This window comes from Camponotus vicinus, unplaced genomic scaffold (assembly GCF_025532165.1).
Source record: "Camponotus vicinus isolate PSW18456_S1 unplaced genomic scaffold, iyCamVici1.0 SCAF_14, whole genome shotgun sequence".
Lineage (NCBI taxonomy): Eukaryota > Metazoa > Arthropoda > Insecta > Hymenoptera > Formicidae > Camponotus > Camponotus vicinus.
In genome coordinates this window covers 4669445-4685925 of record NW_028141950.1, presented here as the reverse complement: position 1 = coordinate 4685925, position 16481 = coordinate 4669445, and the positions used below count along the sequence as shown (strand labels likewise).

General features: G+C 32.5%; 1 protein-coding gene and 1 long non-coding RNA gene across 10 annotated transcripts in view; one reads left to right on the top strand and one right to left on the bottom strand.

The window, feature by feature from the left end:
* Positions 1 to 16481, bottom strand: part of LOC145965479 (uncharacterized) — a 178054-nt gene that overhangs the window by 139154 nt on the left and 22419 nt on the right. For all 8 annotated transcript variants that reach the window (XR_014436724.1, XR_014436731.1, XR_014436730.1 and 5 more), the window contains exon 4: positions 3156 to 3282. This is a non-coding gene — a long non-coding RNA (uncharacterized LOC145965479). The remainder of the gene's footprint in view (positions 1 to 3155; positions 3283 to 16481) is intronic.
* The window catches only part of LOC145965473 (uncharacterized), a 120246-nt gene that overhangs the window by 95507 nt on the left and 8258 nt on the right, over positions 1 to 16481 (top strand). For both annotated transcript variants that reach the window (XM_083089066.1, XM_083089067.1), the window contains exon 3: positions 4142 to 4245. In XM_083089066.1, coding sequence (XP_082945192.1) covers positions 4142 to 4245 — 104 coding nt within the window. The remainder of the gene's footprint in view (positions 1 to 4141; positions 4246 to 16481) is intronic.

Below are 16481 nucleotides of genomic sequence, written 5' to 3'. Positions count from 1 at the left end.
ATATTATTATTGAACTTTTTTGGAAACTCTAGAAAACTTTAGAAAATTACTACAATAAAATATTCTGATTTGAGATATTTAATAAAAAATTTTTTCTTTCTTTCTTCTGAAAATAGGAACAATATTCCATAATTCGCTCAATTGATACAACTGTTCCTTGAGTCACATATCCCATTGATTCTTGAAAGAGTTAAATGTGAGCGATCGTTTTCCAAGTATTATTAATCTACGAGGCTTGTTTGCAAAGTGTATCGCGATATCGCGTTGATGCCAATAATGGATGGGTTCTAGCAATCGGTACGGATCAGCGAATAAATCGATTTCCATAGACGTTTCTATGCTTCCCGGAAATGAAAGTCACTGCGCGCTAGTGTGCAAATTTTTTGCGTGTATGGCAATTCGAATAAATTATAAATATCCTGATAAGACCGCCAGTTTGCTGTACGGCTTGTCGATGTATAAGGCTTATTGTCGTGAATCGCGAGTTTATATCGCAACGACGTCGTAAACTCGTGCTAGCGTTTGGATGATAAATTAATCTACGATCGTATATGCGGTACGAGCTCAGGCTTGTAAAACTGAAAAGAATAAATTCGTGTAAAGCGCCAAATTAGAAATTGATGCTCGTATGCGACACCGCGATATTCGCCTTACACGCCAAATGGTTCTTACTATCTCTCTTCTGATCGTCTCTTCGCTTCTCTTAAATTGTGTGTAGCATATATTAACATATATCTTAGCTCTTCCTATATAACGAATAACGAGTTACAATCACGTCATACATTATATGTTTATTCAACATGAGTTTTATCTCTTTGAAAATAAATGATAGCCTATTTATTTATATTTAATGTTAATTCGATTAAATAGTAAATGTTATCATTAAATAATAATATAAAACGGAAAGATAAGTATATAAATACCGAGAAAAGAGGAGAAAGATATATAGAAAATTTTATTAATAAATGAAATAATAATTAAATTCATAACGTAATTAAAATCGACGAAGAAAGAGCAGAAAGTGTTAAAATATAAGTATTAACGTCAATAGTAGTTTGTTTCAAGACCAAGATAAGATTAGGTGTAATTAAGGTATAATTATTTCTCAATTGATCGCAATTATGTATTACATGTAACGATCGTAAAGGGAAACGTATATTTTGAAACATGAAAATTATCCTATTTATATGTAATTCCGCATGCCACCGTGATATTAATTATTATCTTGCGCCTAGCTTTTATTATTTTTCATGTAATTCTGTACGGATTCGATATTGCATGTTACTATTGCTACAGTTCGCTTAATAGCTTTTTTTTGACACGCTAACTGAAACCATAACGTTGCAACGCGGCACGCGATCTTATTTAGCTCTGAGAATTTTTGGATCTGCTTTTACATCAGTTTCATCGTTAATTGAATTTTTCGTAAACTAATCTCTCAAAAATATCACTAAATCATTAAACATGTTGGATGCATCACTTTGTCATAAACCGTGCCGTTATCATTTAATTATATCTTATTAATCGCTAAATGAGAGACTAAACGATTACGAAGATATTATAGCAATATGCATTACTATTACTTTATGACATCGTCTTCTCCGCGAGATTGCCGGTTCTGGCTGCATTAAACTCTCCCTTTATCATATACTCACACGTCTTTATAAACTGGTCGGTAAATGATCACGTATGCGCAAGAATCGAAACATCTTGTACACTTTGAATGACGTATCCGCGAATACCAATCTCATATATTATCATCATCGATTTTCTAAGATGGCAACTTACATTTAATCGATAGCTTCCCGGTCGTATAGAATTCTATTCTTGACTAGTACATGTTGTGATAAACATGCAGAGACCAAAATCTCTGCAGACACGAGATTTAAATTTTTTGATCGTTGATTAGAAGCTGTAAGCCAAAATTACGTAATTAACGCTAAATAAATAATCGTTGTAAACGTCAGAAAAACAGTAGATTTCGAAGACAATTCTAAGAAAATTATCTGTAAACAAGGATGCTCCATTCAAATTAAATATTAATATAAAATCAAGAAAGTGCAGTGACACTTTAATAACTAAATTTCAGATAATCAATCTTTTGACTTTAATCGATAAAATTTAACTCCACACATTTTGTAATAAATAATATCCGTTCGTGATTCTCTCCTGCTAATCCTAAGATATTCTATATAATTCTGTTTAAACGACTCATTGACATTCATTGTGCGGTCAATGCGTTTGACGGCGATAGTCATTGTAGAAGTGCGTACTTTGCAAAAAATCGCAAGTATGCACGAGATTTACGCCTTCATGCACAAACCGTAGTAAATGACGCGACTAACACGCCGATACATCTTCGCGACGCATATTTAATCGCGATGACAGCAACATGTTGGATGAACGAAGGGAGGCAAATATGCTGGAGACACTTAAGCCAGTTTGGCCAATCATCCATTTAAAATCAACCTGCGCTGCTTCTCGTCAAATCAAGTTGATTCTAAATATTCATTTTTAAATTGCAGGAAATTAAATAGATCGAATTGTAATTTTTAGATTTATTAATTTATCTCGATTTTTGAAGATTATTTATTTATATTCTTTAAAGATTATTTCATGAATTATAGTATCTTAATATCAAATATTTTTTAAAAAAATTTCAAAACAAGAATTTAAAATATTTTCTATACCTCTTTTAAATTAACAAAAGCTTCATTAAACATAAAAGATTATGAATTATATGCTATAAATTCATGAATATCCTATAAATGTGTTATTAATATATTTTTTCATGTAAAAAGCGTCATTTCACTTTTCTATAATCAAAATTGAACTCGCAGCAGGTCGAATATGAACCTCGCTACTCCACTCATCACACTTTAATTATGCGTGCACGTACTGCACGTATCCGTCCCATCATTTTGCATCATCGGGCGAGAAGAGAACAGATTAAGAGAGAAATTAAGAGACCAAGCAATGAATTACCGCGTTGAACACCCTGTATTTAGCGCGCACCGCGCTACAGGTGGTGAGGTACCCGCGGTTGCGTTCGTTTTGCGATGTGAGATTGTCACGCACGTCTTTAATATTACTCACGCTTGGCGTTACGTGTGCTGCACATACCCCGGAAACTATCGAGGAATTAAAGTTATTACCTTTTTGTATATGCGAGCACGTATTCCGTCCAGTGTATCGACCAGTGTCGTATTCCACGAGATGAGTAGTGCGGCCGACCCTTGCCGCAGATTGAACACTATGCATGCCTCTCCTTCCCGAGAAATCCTGAAACAAAGAAAAACAAAGTAAGAAGAGAATCGAGGCTCGTTCCCGATAATTCATTTCGTTTACCGGACCCCGCGTTTAGATACGCAATCGCGTTCGCCTCTATGATCCATACGCTAGATCGTGTCACGCACATATTTAATACGCGCCCAGCGTGTTGTGTAGGAGCTTTGAGAAATTAAGATGATTACACTGTAAGCGCATTATATCCAGTACAGAGTTGTAACCGGTCATCGAGCCGAACGCACTCCTGCGTTTCTCTTCGCGGGTACAAGAGTTCGGGACGGGCTTCAAAAGATCGATTATTATTCCCGATAACTCATTTCACTTACCGATCACGTTATACGGGGATACTATGCGAGATACGCGTTCGCGTGGTGAGATCTACGTCAAATGGACGTTAAAAACAGGCCTTCCTCTGGGGCAACCGCGCCCGGCGCCGCGACAAATAATTCTCGATCGAGCTTTATCGATAGTATAAATACCGAGTGCGCCCATGTTACATGTCTCCGCATGGCCGCAGTTGCAATTTTGCGCTGCAACTTCATTCATCATACCAAGACAACACCATCGAGCTATTCGATGGACATTGACGCTCGAGATAAACGTCATGAATTACGGCATGAGTCGGCTGAAAATACGTATTCATCGCACCCAAGATTGGATCATTAGAGAGAAAAAGACTCCACGGATTAAAACATTCAGAGAACCTGTTCCTTTCCCCGTCCGATTATGCCGTTGGATTTTATATTTGTATTCGAGAAACATGTACCGTCCAACGATCAAATCATTTATTGTCGTAATAAATAAATCTTGTAAAAAATTTAAGGAAATTAATGATAATTATTATCTTTTTCAGCGATTTTTCAAAGGATATCTGTATCGAGAGGTCAATTAAAGATTCAAGGCGTAGCGACCTGTCTTTACCTCTGCATGGACTCCTGCGGTCTACTTTACGGTTCGGTAAGTAAACTCTTTTTAAAAAAAAAACTTATTTATTTTTATTTAACGCGGATGCATGAAGAGTTTATTTTTCGTGTCAATGTATGTGAAATACAGAAAACTGTCGCACAAAATCAAATATAAATGGAAAGTATAATATATGCTACGAAAAAAATTCAACATTAAATTATATTTCTTATTGTCTCTCAAGCGCATTACAAATAAAGCCATCAATATTTAATTTTTTTTTAAATAAAAAATGTTGCATTTATGAGGAAGAAAGATAGTGGAGCGTCATATTTTATATAGTGATTTCAATGCTTTAGGAAGTAGTGCTTTAAGCAAATTTTCTTTTTCTCCCAATCTTTTAAAATAAATTTTACATAATATTATTATTAATTAATTAATTCTATTATATTTATATATTAAATTCTTATTAAATACATTATATAGGCGTGTTGTTTTCTCGATATGCATTATTCTTCGGCTTTCAAAATACTTCCTATTATATCTCTTTGGATGCAACCTGATCTTATGATCGAAGTACACGCGCTCGTAAGGATAAACAGAAGGAGTAACGAGAGCCAATGAAAAATGTGCTTCTCGATCGATGACTGCTTATAATCAACCTGTTCTCCGCACACTCGTTCTTTCGAACATGCCAAGAAGAATCGTGTTATAATCATACCCCTGGCGATTGTAATTTGATGTTAATAAGCGCACGAAAGCTTCGTTCGCTTCCATATCGACATACGCCGACGGTAGTTTGAACGTAAAACTCTAACTTAATTACAAAGCTCTCCTCGTAAGCATCAAGCGTCTTTATTTCTATTTATGTCGACTTGATATTATATCAAAATTGTAATAAAAATTGCGAATTAATACAAAAAATCCCGAAAACGAAATACATTTTGCTTCGAACAAAATAGGCTAAGTCGGAAATTTCATTTTAACAGATTGTCATATTTAAAAAATTAATTTTTTTTTAAAGGAAAGTCTAGTTTCACATTAATAATTATAATTTACAATTAGCTAGATTATCGATTACTTTATTATTATTTATATTATATTTATTATTATGAATGATATATATTTTAGATATGAAAATACGTAGAGAGAGAAACCCTTTATTAAATCATATATTTTCCGGTCATAAATTCTGTCCGATACTGATTATCGATATACTCTGTGGGTTCTCCCGCGGATCGACAAAAACTCGAGAAAAACTTTCAATTGCTCAATCAACTGTAAAATTCTAACTTAATTACAGCCCATAGGACTTCATGAATATAAAATATATGATACACGCCAGACCACTTAGATTAGAGCTTAAAAAAAATTGTCAATAGTGGCGGAAGGAATATGCATTCTATCTTCGAAAACACTTCAAAAGTTATAAATTGATTAAGGTGCACGATGTGAATTAAAATTGACTAATTATACCAAAAATTATATGATGGCAATCTAAGAAAATTACAGATAGAAAGACGTTCATGCTTGGAATATCGGATGTGACATTAAATCGCCGATATTTTTATATAATTAGCCACTCTTTCCTTACGGTATTTGAGAAATCGTGAACTTTATCTCAATTATATGTATTTGGGACTAAATTAAGAGAGAAATGATGCTTCATTGTTACAAAACATAAAGAGTGAAATTAATTGTTAAAAATTTTGAAAAACTAACTTCAAATACAAAATAAAATTTTACATTATGGAATATTTTATATTTTCATGTTTCAAATTTTTAAGATTTAAAAAGATTTGTTAAAAATTTCGAATTAAAAATTAATAAGCATATTTGAAATTAAAATTCTCATAATGTAAAAATTATTATAGAAAATTCTCATAATTTTATTATACTTTTTTGTAGAATTAATTATTTGTCATATGAAAATGTACAACTGTTAAGATGTTTCACGTATTTGTGTTCCGACATTCGACGCTAATTTCGTTGTATGTGAGACGAAAGTAATTTCATTTGATCTCAAGAATCGCCAATCAGTTTCAATTTTATTGCAAAGCGATCCGACATAATAAGTAATTTTCAATTCTAAAGATCGATGTTTCGTTTCAGTATGCCTGTAAATGACGTATCGTTTCATTTATACCGGGCGTATCTACCGACATCCCAGGCATATCTTAACTATGATTAGGTTGATCGGCTTTATTTCCTGTTTACACTGCTCCAGGCGCTAGATAATTAAAGGATAAAGGAAATCTCGTAGTTCTCCTTAGATTCATTTTTTCGGTGCACGCATGTTCACATCTAGCATAGAATCTAGCGTTGAATTTTTTATGTTATTTTTATTCGAGTCTTAACAAATATTTTTTACATTCCTTCCCATTGTGATTTCCAAAGAGATCATAACACTGGAAATTACAAGTTGACACTTGAAGTATCAATAATATACTTTGCGAAAACAGTATAATTGTGAAAGAACAAACTCAGTCGAATTAATTGCATTAATTGCATCCTGTTCTTATTTTATTTTATTTTATTTTATTAATTGCAAACTGTTATTATTTTATTTTACAATTTCTTTGATTATTTAGCCATTTTTATGAGATATATAAAAACAGCGATCAAAATTAAAATGTCTCATTAATGAACACTAATAAATATTTAATCCATAGATTGTATCCACAAATATCATTTTCAATCATGTTAATCTTACATGTACATCAGTATTAAAATTCGAGCAGCGAGACGTAGTTTGAGAACTGCTTCGCCATCGTGCCGGATGAAGCAGCAAAAGAAGCAACCCGCGGAATGCGAAACACTCGGCGGTTAATCGGAAGCGTGAAGCACGAACGGGTAGCCCGAGAAAGCCGGCTGGTTGTCTGATTATCGGTCTAACTTGAAACCTACCAGCGGATGTAAATGGAACGCGAAGGAAGTCCTCGCAAATATGTATGTTACATTAGGTCGAGAAGAGATCCGAAGGTTTTTCGAAAGACATCACGAGATCTCGTTATCGTCGTCAACATCATTGCATTCGTTGAGTCGAACACGTGCTCGCTCGCGTCAAACTCGTTTGATCGCCGTAATCGTTAATCCAGTAGGGATAAATTTCAAGATTTATGCAGCAAAAAGCAACGAACGGAATTTTGAAGTATACTCGATGTTTGCGCGTATGAAGATCCTAATTGAAGTCATTATAGCCATCCTATTATGATTTCTTTTTCTTGCGTGAGGAGTAACGAGCATTAAACAAAGACGTAACTCGATTTATATATTCACGATTAATAATCAGTATAAATTTTTAATTTCTAAACTCTTCACAACTTGTATATATATATATTCTGCAGTGATATAAAATAATCATAAATAATTAAAATTTTTTAATTATAAGTTAAAAAACAATTAAACAAATTATTAATTAAATAATTAGTTAAAAACAATCAAATAAAAAAAATATTCAGAATATTAAAAAAAATATATATATATATAACTTTATAAAAAAATTATATTAAACTGTCACTGTAAAATACAACAAAATAAGATACTTCAGTAATCATAGTCTTTATTAAAAATGAGGCCGTTGCGTCTTTTATAAAAGTTTTTGCCCTTATGAATAATTTCGGCATCACTGTACATCCTCAAGGCAACTTACACATCCACTTTCCTCCTCCTCTAGTCAGAACGACCGAAACATCGCTTCACACCTCACCGGCAAATTGGATCCGCCGAAGAGTCGTGTCTACCAAACGATGCCGACAAGGCATCCTTTTGCGGTTTAAATCGGGGTCAATTTGAAAGTTAAACGAACTCTCTCGCGCGGTGCGGACATTCTTTCCTTCACGAGGCCGATCCCGAAAAAAATCCCAATCTAGATGGATGCAAGGTCGGTACCTTTGATGGCGTAACCACAATTATAGGCGCCATATATCGCGTGTTTATAATTTTAAATGTTGCCTTGGTATTTGGTATTCTTCGTCCTTACGGCCGTTCACACGCTTTTTTCGGCTGAAGTTTGAATATATTTTCATGCAATATAAACGTGCATGCTCTCTGACATTACATTACATTATATATATGAGATTGTTTGCAAAATAATGATCGATATCTTAAGCATCACTTTAATAAAATCTAATTTTCAAACTAAGAAAAACATTAAATTAAAAGCAGGAGACGCAGATTAGATCTCAAATAGTGTATAACGCATTAATTGGAAAATAAATATATTTGTAATATTTTTTATATTATATTTTTATAGCAATTCCGAAACCTAATACGTTCTTATTTAGAAAACAAAAAAAACAAGATTCGTTATTTCGATTTACTTGGAATTATATTTCCAATTCTTTGTACTCTTTTCTCTTTGAATTTAGTGGTTCTTTCCATCGCGCCTCCTCGCGAGTGTTAAATCGATCGATCTCTTTTTCGCGTAAGAGTACAGGTTTGCATCTTGCACTTTACATGCATCAGAGCCATCTTTACTTTGATTCACCCCTGCGGGTCTCTCGAAGATCACTCGATAATGCGAGAGGCACGACGATGTCGCCCGATTCGATCTCATCAGACCTATCTTTTTAGACGCTGGAAAGTATGAGGTAATAAACGGCCAATAAATGATTGGACATTTATAATTGCGCTCTTTTAGAGACGCGTTAGCACATTGGATAAGAAATTGCTCATCCGTGATCGATAAAATCGCAATTTCCTACTCGATATTGATTTACATTTTAGAGATACGACATTTCACTAGATAATTGAATGTTGTAATTAATTACAGTTAATTTAAATAAGATTTCCTTCTTTTGTAAGATTGGAAGAGCTACACAACATTATGTAATAATTTCCTTTTACAAAAAATTCATATCTATATAATGTCATCAACATTTAGATTTATAATAATGATAATTTTCAAAATTTAAGAAATTACAAGTTTGACAAAATAAATTCTAGAAATAGATAAAATTTTTGCTTTTTACTTAATTTAAGTTTAATTTAATGAAATCTTATATCTTAATCTTCAAAAAGTATACGGCCATATATAATTACTTATTCATATAAATGAAATGCATAATTCGTATAATAGTATTTTACTTACTGAAGCCAGTTTTGATGGACGGTTCATTACTTTTATCAATTGTACATGATTATTATTATAACATGATCAGATAAGAATACTTAATGACCAAAACATATTAAAGCACTTATAATACGTGCATATCTTTCTGCGATTATCGGGATTAGTTTTCAGACAGCAGCCTCAAGAATAGCGGAAAAGCGTCGCGGAAAAAAAGCCGACGAGTTTTCAAAGAAATGCGGACTACCACTGTACTCTGAATTCAAATCCAAGACGTCTTGTAATTGGCTAGCACTTAGGCGATTCTCCAGTAATCTAGCTATCCGGCACCTACCACTTTGAATTTACTTCTCGTTTTAAATTCTTGGTGGAAAATGGTTATGGCAAATAGGCAAGCAAGTACGAGTAAATGTGACGTATCATTACAGAAAAAGGAGATATTCTCCCTCTCTTTCTGATTTTCCGAGAACGAAGGATGTTTGCGAACATACAGTAATATTGCTGAATGACAGTCGATCTGTCATTGCCAAAAAAATATCGCAACTATCATTGCAATATGCAACTATCAGAAAGTTTGATTACACCTATTCGAATTGTAGTCGATTTTCTATATTGGAAGATTATACATCATATGATTACGATATTAATAGATCTAGAGATGCTTCTGTATAAGAAGCATCTCTAGATCCATTAATATCTTAATCAAAGCATAAATAATAAAAATAATTTTTTTACGCACTTATAATTCTTTTATATATTGTTATCTTGTTATTTGAAATCATTTAAGTAACCATTTTTAAAATTGATTGCCACTTCAATTTTTTAAAGAAGTTTTGTAATTATATATATATGTATTTGTAATTTATACAAATGTTTTTAAATTAATTGTATCAGAAAAGCCAATACAAATAAGGCAGATAATTGAGTTTAATCAATTTTAAAAAAAGATATCAAACTATTTTATTATTGTGAATTACAAAATGCCTCAATGCATTCGACATTACATATACATGATAAAAAAAAGAATATATTTCCCAGTAAATAAATCTACGATGCGCTTACTTTGTAGATTGCGTGAAGGATTGCGATATTTCAACTTCTTGTTGATAAACGAGATGAAGTTTGTGTTCAGAACTTCAGCGCAAAATTATCTCGCGCTTCTCATCGGTTACATGCGCGAAAAAATAAATTCTATCTCGCAATAAGATGAATTAATAAAAATAACAGCGCAATTAGGTATGATTTAACAAAGGTATTCTTGTTGCAATCTCCATCTATTTGCACTTTATGAGAAAGAAGTAGAACAAGAAAATAATGTCTGAATGAAGGTAGCGGCATCTTGATAAATACTTCAAATTCTTTCTTAACGAGATGAAAAATTCATTAATTCAATATTCATGAATACGATGTAAATCTTTGTATACATTTTCTTCTTACTTTTCTAAGTTTTTACACTTATAAATAGAAGAATAAAAAAATAAATGATTCATAAACTTTTTTATAAAAAGAACTATTTTCGTTCGAATATCAGCACACATATTAATTTCTAATATTGCTAAATATATTTTCTGGACTTTTTAATATTTCTAAAAGTATCTCTTGTGTATACTTGTAATACTTTCACTATTATTCAGATATTTACTAAATCAAAATAAATATTAAATCCCCTTCAAAAGATTGGATAACAAAAATTCTTCGCCCATACAGTTTTATTAAAAAGAGGATTTTGCCCTGATTTTACCTCAATTTAGTCATGAGTGGCTTTCGTGCAAATTGTAGTGGAGAAATTACGTTACGCTAAATTATACTGTACGAAAATTGACAGTAAATTGGCCCGGTGATCATCTTGCATTTTTGTTGATAAAATCTTTTCAAAATCCATGCATAATCGTTACATAAAGTTTAGCGACTTACGCGATTTGAATATTTGCTTAAATGATTTCTAAATATTATTTTATCATTTTTTCATTTTTACGAATAATAAGCCGATAGTAATAATACTTCTTTATCTAACAAATAGCACAGAGCGTTAATTAAAAAAATAATCATGTCAGATATATTTACATCATCTAAATTAAAAATAAAAGTGTTTACAGCATGATTGCTTTTAAAATCTTTTATGTATTCAATTTCATTTGATTTTTAATTTATTTCAATAATAAATTAATTAATTTACATGCAAAAAATATAATTCTTTATTTTAATGTATTACAACTGACGGAGAATTAAGGGCATTAGCTGTAAACACTCCTTTTTCGCTGGAAGGATTAATTTACGGAAACGTCATGCTTCGTTTCTCTGCAAAGACAGCTCGATGGTTATTGTTTAAGCAAACGGATAGTTGAAAATAACTACGAGGCGATTCGTGCGTGTAAATCTAAAAACACTTAAATCAAAGTCTGTTTAATATGATATAAGGCAATGGTTGCTTTCGTTATAAGAAAAGATTACAATTTTCATGTTGTTGTTAGGTCTAAATGTTATAAAATGTTGTTAAATTAAATATAGATGTTATAAAATTATTTCCTGATAATTTTATATATGATTCATATTAGTTTATTAATTTGCAACAAAAAAAAGACTTTTATGTTAATTATTAATTAGCTTATTTTTTATTTAATAAAAAGCAATGTTTAATTTGAAATTATTAAATAATTTTGCTTGTTTAAAAATAGTGAATTGATCAGACTTCAACCTAAGTGTATCTATGTAAATCAAATCGTTTGCATTCGATTCAGGAAGTTGTCGGGAAATAGATTGCATCGTAGCAAGATAGCATCGGCGCCCGCGAGGTTGCGGTCGATTTCCACAAGAAATGAAGCGCGCGGGGCCCGGCTAATTATCTTAAATACTTAATTTGTATCCCGTGGAATTTTTGAGAATTCTCTTTCGCCTGCACAGCTTCAAAGGCGCATCTTGGCAAACGGAAATAGGAGGGATATGGAAATCGCGTCGCGAAGATTACTCGGATAAGAGATAAACGAAATTTAGTTGCGCAAACGGGTGATTATTTTCGAGACACTTGTGTATGTATATGTGAATCACGTTTCTCATGCCGTTTTCGAATCTACTGACCTTTGCTTTTAGACTAGAAATTTTGATAAGAGAAACGCAATTTCCTCTCGTGATATGCAAGAATATAATACAAACATTTTAGAAAAATAAGACAAATAATCAATAAAAAGCAAAAAGATGGCTCTTATAAACAGCATAAATTGAAGTTTTCATAAATGGCGAACATAAATTTTTATGATAAAATTTTGTGAAAATGTGTTGTCTTCAAATTTTAAAGTGAGACTGGGCTACGTATTAATTTACATGATGTATTCGCATAAAATTCTATGTGAAATAATGTTTCACCTGCGATGCTCTTATCTACTTCCTCTTTGAAATCATGTCCCGCTTCGAGCACAAAGATACTTATCGATGTCATAAAATAACCTGCAGTGAGACTTTAAATCGGATTATGCCATCGTTCCCACGACGATGCAAATGTTTGGCGTCGGTATCGAACACGAACAACCATTTTCCTCCATTCAAGTCATAATTTGACCGGTATTCGATTGCCATGCGCTCGATACAGCGATTCTCCACTGTAAACATTTATTTGCGAGAATATTGCCAGAGTATTATATTAAAGAAACATTATTGAACACTGTTATTTGTACAAAATGTGTGCAACTGTTATATGTTGTTTTTTTTTTACAACTTTTTGAAACTTGATAAATTTGATATATATTAATTTTCTATTTATAAGTTTATAAGAGAACTAATTAACGGAGATATTCAATAAAGAAAATTAAAAATATATAAATATTTGTTATGCTTAATCGTTATAACTGTTTTTAAAATTTAAATTTTGAACTGTTTGTTGAAAGAGCTAGAATTCTACCAATTATATTGAAATTTTCGAAAATGAATTATCGTTAAACTATTTTCTCTACGAACCCATAATTCGTTCACCCTGAGGCTTCAGTTCAATCTCAACCAGCTATTCGCTAAAGAAAATGCCATGAAACGCATGATAGTACCTGGAGGTAGTGCAAAAAGGGAAGTGCGAACATCAGACAGCGTCATTTATTTTTACATTTCAACGACTCTCGATTGGATTGAATGTATCTTATTGCAAATAAAATCAAGTGCATGTAGCACAATATTATTTTAATATTAGAAATTATATTTGTATATATATTTGTAATATAGTACTAATATGATGATTATATAAAATTGTTAATTTTTTTACAAAATACTGATCTTATATAATTTAAAATAAATTTTATTCTATTCATCAACTAAAGATCAGAATCTAGGACAGCCTATAAATTACTATATTGTTGTATTTAAAAGAACTAATATATATTAATAAAATACCTTAACCTCAGTTAATGTAAAAAATTTTGTAAAAACATATAAATATATTTTTTTATTAGTAATTTGTTATCTTAGATAAATATATATCAATATCGGAAATAAAAAAAAACAAAACTAAATATTCAACATTCTATTATTTGTTCATCCAGTTTAATGCTGACTTTTCGCTAATAAAATTTCCGTGGAAATAATTCTGATTCACGAATTCCGGTATCGTAATGATTCCCACGACCGATACATTCACTTGATACGGAATTGCTTGTCAATTTCATCAATATTTACCCTTCTCTAAAGAAGCTCTACATCGAAGTAGCGGAGAAGAGGGCAAAGATATGAGCGTAACGAGGCGAGCCGGCCGCCCACGCAATCGATAAATAGTGCTGCCGCAGGGTCTCCCTTGATGAGACGCGATTCCAGACCAACCTTTATCCATCGCGATAGATAGTAGATGTACATAAATTAACACGCGGGCGAAGCGAGCCAAGCCGGAGATAAGCACGAGCGGTTATAGCGGTTCGGTGAATACTCAAAGCAATTCGAGTCTGCCTTCTCGCCGCGGTTCTGGACGACTCACGATTCAATAAAATCAAACGAGCCGAATAAATAGCGATAAAGCTCGCTAAAGATTTTATTCCCGTCTGGTTTGAATTTTACTATTAGTATTCGGTTATCCGCAACGCATAATGTAAAAAAGGGAATTTGAAGATAAATAATTCCATTGTTGATGAAATAATACATCTATTAATTTTAGTATAGACTAAGAAAATGCATCTTATTTATCTCCTATTTTATATTAATATAGATATGTTCTTTTGTAAGGTTTTGTTTCTTTCAAAATTTATCTAATTTAGCAAAAATAGTCATTTTCTCAATTTATATATATTATACAATTATAATTTATAATTATTTGAATTTCTAATTCTAATTTTAACATAAATGATTATTCTAAATTTCTTAATACGATAATCACATACAGTGTATGTGAGATAAAAGTGCTAAGGTGATCGCATTTAGCATTGAAAGCGTGGTTCGAAGTCTCGAAAACAATCCTCGACCCTCATTTTCGACGTCAAACAACAGCGGGGGGTTGTTTCTCGTAGCTCGCCGGCCTTCAGGTTTAATTAGCCGCCGGCCTTATCGAGAAACAGGGTGTCGCACATAAATACACCCAGGCGACTTCAGACTTGTTGATCCCGGGGTGAGTCAATTCTCAACTTTTTTTCTCGCCGCAAAGCAACCTTTTTTTACGATTTCAGCGCACATGTGCGGCTCTCGCGTGACAATCGGCCAATGGAGAACTGATGTTTCTCGCCTTGTCTGTCAGTTGTGTCATCGGTGAATAAATTTTCTAGATATTCCGAAAGGAGAGTTTTATTAAGCCCTCACACGGAGATGTTTTCATAGTATTTTTTAATGATTTAACGAATTACAAAACGCCTGAGATAGATCTGTTTAGTTTACGGAAATTTGTTAGATGCCACCCTGCTTAAAACTTGAGAATTCCAAGAATAAAATTATATCTACTTTTAAGAAAATATTCGTCATTTTTATATAATTGTGGAAATTAATAGAATAAAAAATATTATCATTAAAGAATGTTTGGATAATATTTAGGTACATTTATAAATACGAGACACACACACACACACACACACACACACACACACACATATATATATATGTAATTAAATCTTAATTTTTTATAGTAAAAAATATAAAAAAAAGAATTTTTAAAAATTAAATTAATTTTGAAAATTGTCATTCTACGTTATAATGTCTATTGATAGTTTAAATAAGTTTTATTAGCATGGATGCTAATAAAATTTAATGGTAAATTAATTTCGTCTAAATAATTATCAAACAGAAATATTTCTAAGTGCTAAGTTAAAAACGATGCAGATGAAATAATAAATAAGAGTTTCATATCTCTGTGGTCATATATTTCCAAAAACAGGTTTAGGTTAGTAGGACGTATCTATCTTCGACTATGTCTTATATAACATAAAACATGTGTGTAACGAAGATGAATCTAAATTCATAAATTATATCTCAAATTAGATATTTTCTTTTATCTATAAGATCATTACTTTTAGAAATATTATCTCAAGTAGAGTAAATATTAGATACATCGATAGGTGATAATCCCAAAATTCAATTTATTCTGTATAATTTTTTTTTTTCAAATCAAGAATTATATTATTCCAAAAATTTATTCCAACGTAAAGAAAGTGTTTTACCACTCAAATTCTGAATTTCGAAATACGCAAATAAAACAAAAACAAATGGGATATGATATGGTTCATATTCGAGATCCGTTGAAATCTCGTTTGATTTATCAAGATAATCAAAGGGTTAATCCGTGAGAATCGTTCTTCTCGACCTTCTCGCGCTTCCAACTCGAGATGAAGTTCTCCGTTCGATATTTTATCAGCATCCAATCTGGGTGGATTCTCGTTAAAATCGGACACGGTGCTACGTCCCCACGTCCGATCCCGTCGTACATCAGGCCCGTGCGCGCACCCACGAGGCCACATTTGCCTCTCTCGCCCTTTTAATACACGCATACGAATACTGTTACACGCAACTCTTTCTCTCGGATCGTCTTCTCCTCGTGACTAGTCGTTACAACATAATTCAAGTCGCCGACACGAGCACAAATATTATGATAGACGGCCGTTTATGCGCCGCGCATAGGTCCGTGTCGGATGGCGGAACGCGGGGAAGAGCAGAAGGGACAGACACAGTCTGAGACAGACTCGCTCTCGAGTTCCATCTCATTTCGGACCAAAAGAACGAACTCGGGGATCCTCTCACAATGACGGCGCCAACTGGCGGCTTGTGGGTGACT